General features: G+C 45.1%; 1 protein-coding gene across 2 annotated transcripts in view; it reads left to right on the top strand.

The window, feature by feature from the left end:
* The window catches only part of LOC133139453 (filamin-A-like), a 64,668-nt gene extending 58,469 nt beyond the window's left edge, over positions 1 to 6,199 (top strand). For both annotated transcript variants that reach the window (XM_061259008.1, XM_061259009.1), the window contains 5 exons: positions 395 to 527; positions 1,413 to 1,589; positions 2,562 to 2,780; positions 3,780 to 3,980; positions 5,222 to 6,199. In XM_061259008.1, the coding sequence (XP_061114992.1) occupies positions 395 to 527; positions 1,413 to 1,589; positions 2,562 to 2,780; positions 3,780 to 3,980; positions 5,222 to 5,406 (915 nt within the window). In that variant the 3' untranslated portion in view covers positions 5,407 to 6,199. The remainder of the gene's footprint in view (positions 1 to 394; positions 528 to 1,412; positions 1,590 to 2,561; positions 2,781 to 3,779; positions 3,981 to 5,221) is intronic.
* Positions 6,200 to 6,704: the final 505 nt, after the last annotated feature.

Here is a 6,704-nt window from a genome sequence, read left to right on the forward strand (position 1 = left end):
ATCCACTCTTGTAATAAGGAGGCAATCCAGTCAGGAAAGCACTTCACACCAGATCCAATTATAAGGGTCTTTATTTTTGCATACACCTGCTGACAGTCAACACAGTGTACAGTGATCCTTTACACTCCGTAAGAGTGTGGAAACGTGTGCGTTCTAGTTCCAAGGACAACCATCTCTTTCAACAAGAAATTAAAACTTCTCATCCTCCCTTTTGTCATTTTTACTCAAGGCCTGTAGGAATTGGAATTTTTCGGCCTGTGCAATGTTTGTATCTGGCTCACACGTTTACATAGACACTCCATATAAAAGAGAACCCAAGAGCTGGCCAATGAGGTGGGGGCGGAGTTCTGCAGGGAAGGTGCAGGGTTCGGCGCTGAGTTGTTATTCCCTGTAGGAGTCGGGCCTGAAGGTGAACCAGCCGGCATCCTTCTCAGTGAGTTTGAACGGGGCCCGAGGCACCATGGACGCCATCGCCCATGGCCCCTCTGGATCCCAGGAGGACTGCACCGTCACCCAGATCCATGAGGGTGAGTGGGGCAGGGAGCAGTGCAGGCTTTTGGGCGTACAGTACGTTGGTCATTAACAGAATAAACATGCCACCTTTCATGCTCCAATTAGATTTTTATTTCTGATGGGTAACCTTAGCTAATCGGCTAAATATATCAGTTGGCTGACTGGACAGATTGAACCTAGGACCTGTACATGGAGGTTTGAGTTTCAAGCTAATCTGTTGACTATATCAGTTGGCTAAATTATTTTGTGAAAGTGTATTTTGCTTCAGTGACATACTATTTTCAGGGTTGGTGTAGAGCTGGAGTAGTTGTTCCCAGTTCTGCTGTGTGACACACTCAGGTCAGGGTGTTAGTGCTCAGGTCAGGGTGTTAGAGCTCAGGTCAGGGTGTTAGTGCTCAGGTCAGGGTGTTAGAGCTCAGGTCAGGGTGTTAGTGCTCAGGTCAGGGTGTTAGTGCTCAGGTCAGGGTGTTAGAGCTCAGGTCAGGGTGTTAGTGCTCAGGTCAGGGTGTTAGAGCTCAGGTCAGGGTGTTAGTGCTCAGGTCAGGGTGTTAGTGCTCAGGTCAGGGTGTTAGAGCTCAGGTCAGGGTGTTAGAGCTCAGGTCAGGGTGTTAGTGCTCAGGTCAGGGTGTTAGAGCTCAGGTCAGGGTGTTAGTGCTCAGGTCAGGGTGTTAGTGCTCAGGTCAGGGTGTTAGAGCTCAGGTCAGGGTGTTAGAGCTCAGGTCAGGGTGTTAGAGCTCAGGTCAGGGTGTTAGTGCTCAGGTCAGGGTGTTAGTGCTCAGGTCAGGGTGTTAGAGCTCAGGTCAGGGTGTTAGTGCTCAGGTCAGGGTGTTAGTGCTCAGGTCAGGGTGTTAGTGCTCAGGTCAGGGTGTTAGAGCTCAGGTATGTCTTCCCTGTCCCAGACGAGTATGCCGTGCGCTTCATCCCACGGGAGAACGGGATCCACGTCATCGATGTGAAGTTTAACGGCACCCACATTCCTGGCAGCCCCTTCAAGATCCGGGTCGGTGATCCAGGCCAGGCTGGGGACCCGGGCTTGGTGTCTGCCTACGGGGCTGGACTCGAGGGCGGGACTACAGGTGCATTTTGTTCTTGGGCAGGGATCATGAAATCACAGGCCTCGAGGTCAGAGAACTGCTGCTTTTTCATCCTCCCTGTACAGTCAGGTGTGAAGACCGTCTTGCCAATCAGTAGCACTTCAGCTAATTACCGTGATGAGTTCAGCTAATTACCGTGATGAGTTCAGCTAATTACCTGGGGGAAAAGCAAATCAGGGCTGGATTTGGATTGAAGGTCCAAATTTGATTATTGATTAGGGCACAGCTGTCAAACTCCATTCCTGGAGGGACCTGTGGTTCATTTCTTCAGTCTTTAATTGGCTAAAGAATCCACACACCTTGTTCTCAAGGCCTTAATTGACAGCTGATTGAAAGGCAACCACAAAAAACTGCAGACACTGTGGCCCCCTGGGAATTCAGTTTGACACCCCTGTTCTAGGGCATGTGCCATTATTTTACATTTTTACATTACGTGGCATTTAGCAGACGCTCTTATCCAGAGCGACGTATAACAAAGTGCAAATCAATCACAATGTGTGCAATCCAGTGTGCAAAGGGCACTGGTTCCCAAACTCAGCCATGGGGCACATGCTGGTTTTCCTTCTAACCACAGGTGCAATCCCAGCATTTTAAGCTGTTAATTTAAAATAAAACTTCTAAACTCAATGCATATTTGGCTCATTGCCATTTGCAGTTAAAAAAATCATGCCACTTTATGTAGCATGATACTTTTTCCATGGCATACACAGCTGTTTACCTCTGACATAATGTGGCTTAAGTGGGTACACGATCTTTCTAAACATGAAAAGCACCTCATTGACAGAACCATAAAACTTTCTGGGATAGCAGTTGTGGTTGTAATGAAAATGAGCACACTGGTGGACCCCCAGGACTGAGTTTGGGACCACTGTATCAGTGTGCAGGCTTCCCCCGAGGGGCCCTGGTGTATCCCCCTGGGCGGCGGCATCTCTAACCCCAGTGTTGTCGTCTCAGGCTCTCCATGCGAGTTCATCATAAACACCAGCTCGGCAGGGCACGCCACCCTGGCTGTGACCATAGACGGCCCCTCCAAGGTGAAGATGGACTGCCAGGAGTGTCCAGAGGGCTACAGGGTCACCTACACCCCCATGGCCCCTGGGAACTACCTTATCTGCATTAAATACGGGGGACCCTACCACATAGTGGGGAGCCCTTTCAAGGCCAAGATCACCGGTAAGGGTCTTTAAGTGATTGAGTTTGAAGAGGTCTGTCGGAAAAGCACTAGGCTATAGGGCAGGCTGGTCTAAAAGTGTGTTCTGCTGCATATAGTTTGAAAAATGTGATTTTTAGTGCACTCTGGTCCACTCTGCTCTTTTCAGGGTACGGTGATGTTATATATGCAGTACTCTGCAAAAGTCTTAGGCACCAGAATAGTTAAAAACTGAATCAAGTCAATATTTTTTGTGACCACCCTTCAACGTTAAAACTGCATTGCAGTTCTATAAGACAATCAGCAGGGAGGTTGTTCCAAGGATGTTGCAGAACAACACAGTTCTTCTGCAGACTTTGGTTGGCTCCTTGCTTCTGATCTCAGACAGCCTTGATCAAGTTTTTATGTAAAAAGTAGTCAATTGCTTACAGTAATATGTTATTTTTTTTAATTAAATACAAAAATGTCTCTGTAAAATTAAATCTTTTAGAAAATGAATATTTGGAAATCTCAAATGTGTTCTTTTATACTAAGACACACACACACACACACACACACACACACACACACACAAAATATATATATATATATAATAATGCCTAGGGTGCCTAAGACTTCTGCACAGTACTGTTATCCAGAGCGACGTACAGTTGATTAGACTAAGCAAAAGACACGGCTGTTACGAATCGATACAAAATGGAACACTGCCAGCACCTGATTGGTTAGAGAATACTTTATGCAAATTAGATGGACACACCTACTCTACCCACCCCAGAACTTTTTCAAAATTGTGTTGATGGCAGAGCCAGGCTGAAACACAGTGCAAATTACTCTTTAAGAGGTGAACAGCTCTGCAGAGCTACACTGGGGCTTGAACCACCAACCTCCCAGGTCCCAGTCATGTAGCTTAGCCCCTAGGCTACGGGCTGTCATTAGTAATGTAGCACTGGTGGTACTGTCCCTGCTCGCAGTGTCCCACTACACTCGATGCATCATGTGCCGCTGCCCCTTTGCTTTTCCAGGTCCTCGGTTGGTCAGCAGCCACAGTGCACACGAGACTACCTCAGTGCTGATGGAAGCGGTCTCGTACAGTACCACCACAAGCCAGCAGGGGTCAGCATGGCCGGCTCCCTATGCCAGCCGTGTAGTAGCCAAGGGCTTGGGCCTGTCCAAGGCCTTCACAGGCCAGAAGAACAGCTTCAGTGTGGACTGCAGCAAAGGAGGTAACATACAGCAGTATTACATAGCTTGTACAACAATGTGGGACCACTGTATTAGTGTGTATTATATCCTTCTGGACCACAGTATTGTCTTTCTGGATGCATTTCTCCATAAGTTGGCAGACAGAACCTTCCACTTTTTCTCCCTAATGAAGTCCTTTTGTTGTGTTGGCAGTGTGTTTTGAGTCATTTTCTTGCTGCACGATGAAGTTTCTCTCAAATTTTTCCATAAGTTAGCAGACGGAATGTTTTTGTAGACTTCTGAATTCATCCTGCTGCTACCATCATGAGGTATATCATCAATAAAGATTAGTGAGCCCACTCCAGAAGCAGCCATGCAAGCCCATAACAGTTCCTCCACAGTGCTTCACAGACGAGCTGGTATATTTTGGATCATGAGCAGATCCCTTTTTTCTCCATACTTTGGCCTTTCCATCACTTTTGGGAAGGTTACTTTTGGTATAGGTTGGTACTTCTTTGCTAATTGTAATCTTGCCTTCCGATTCTTACTACTGATGGTTTGCATCTTGTGGTAAGCCTCTATATTACTACTCTCTAAGTCTTCTTCAAATGGTTGATTGAGATACCTTCTCCCCTGCCCTGTGGAGATTGTTTCTTATGTCACTGACTGCCCTGTGGAGATTGTTTGTTATGTCACTGACTGATGTTTTGGGGTTTTTCTTCACGGCTTCACAATGGTTGTGTCATAAACTGCTGTTGTTTTCCTTAGTTCAATGTCTGTTGCTCAGTACACCAGCAGTTTCAAAATGGCTTGCTTTTCTCCCAAAGACAGCTCTCTGGTTGGTTTATCTTTTTTAACACAAATGCAGTCTTCACAGGCAAAACCCAAGGCAAAAACCAAAAGTAGACATTCAGAACTATTTATTGTTTAACCAAACAATCTAACAGGACATATCTGGACAACAAGAAACACCTGTCCGTCACATTTTCCAATACTTTTAAAATTGGGTGGTCTGATACAAAAGATGACATGTTCTAAGTAGGTTTAACAAATGAAAATAAAAATACCAGGAAATAAAAGCTGAAATTCGGATCTGTCATCATGTACATATTTTGACCTCAAACTCAATTGTCATCAGTGTATAGGAAAAACAAAGGAATTGACCTTGCTCTTCCAATACTTTTGGAGGGGACTGTATTATATCCTCTAAGGGCTAACTGCATGGTTATGCCTGAGAATCTCGGTGTTGTGGAAATGACGGACGGCATCCTCCCGGTTTCAGGGCGTGGCATGCTGCTGGTGGGGGTGGAAGGGCCCTCTGTGCCCTGCGAGGAGGTGGTGATCAGACATGTGGGGAGCCGCCTGTACAACGTCACCTACCTGCTGAAGCAGAAGGGCGAGTACACGCTGGTGGTGAAGTGGGCCGATGGCCACATCCCAGGGAGCCCCTTCCACATCACCGTGTGACCCTGCGACACCCCTCTCCCCTTTCCCCTTCCATCCTTATCACACTCTCCCCTTAATCTTACTCACCAGAGAGGGAGAACTGGGGTGTAATTTCACTGAATATCTACTGCACTAGTCTAGAACTGTTTGGTTTTCTCAACTTTTTCAAAATGTTTTTTAAAGAGTCTGTTAAAACTATTTTATTTAAGCCAAAGGGACTCACTAACACACTAATGTAGAATTTGATGGTTATGACCCTCTAGGGCACTACTCAGTTTCACCCTAACACTATGAAAGCATGTTGAATTTTAAGATGTGTTCTGCACACCTGCAATGTTTCACACTGATGTTCTGTTATCATGGGGAGTGAGGGGGTCAAATACGCACTTTCTTAGCTCAAACTGTGATGTTTAGCCAAAGGTGCAAGTTCTGAATGTTACTTTGACTGTGAGAAAAACGTTTTTAAAACTCAAAGTTTATTTCCTGCACTTGGATCGTTGGATAAGGAAAGGATAATTGTGTGCAAATTGGTAAGTTGTAGCAATTAACAGAAGAAAGCATGTAGCATTATTGGAGTTGTAAACATGTGAGAGAGTTTACAGCTAGGATTGGTTTAACTTAAGCAGCTTAAGGATATTAGAATTCTGATTTTGCAGGAAGAAAAGTCACAACTCCCTCTTCTGTGTGTCCTTTTAATGTTTTAATTGTTTAATCACTGTCAAAATAAAAAACACAAATATATGTTTTATGAGATGGGATAAACTGCTAAACTACTGCAGTATTTTCTGATACTCAATAAAGCTATCTAAATGTATACCATTTGAGGCTTGATTTTTACAAAATTGTACACACCGCTCTGCTTTGGCTGTGTAAATATTCCCTGAAAGTGGAAATGGGTTTTGGCTTTTGGCTCGGCGTGCAATTGGCCCAGATTATCACATGGCTTTGCTGGCTGCTTCCTCGCAGAAATCATCATTTTTTACATTACATTACAAGGCATTTAGCAGATGCTCTTATCCAGAGCAAGTCCTAGTGTGACCATACAGATACAATCGGAACCCTTGAATACATCAACTTACGAACTAGCATACCATGGTTGGCAGCTAGAATACCCCAAGTACAACAATACAATATCTAATACAATACAACAATATCTATATATAACTATATATAAGTGCCATTATAGTCTATGGCATATACAAGCTAATCATGGTGGTGAGGTAGGGAGGGAAAGGTGCAGCCTGAAGAGATCGGTCTTCAGTCTGTGTTTGAAAGAGGTCAGAGACTCTGCCGTTCTGACATCCACAGGGAGGTCATTC

Source organism: Conger conger, chromosome 10, assembly GCF_963514075.1.
Source record: "Conger conger chromosome 10, fConCon1.1, whole genome shotgun sequence".
Taxonomy (NCBI): domain Eukaryota; kingdom Metazoa; phylum Chordata; class Actinopteri; order Anguilliformes; family Congridae; genus Conger; species Conger conger.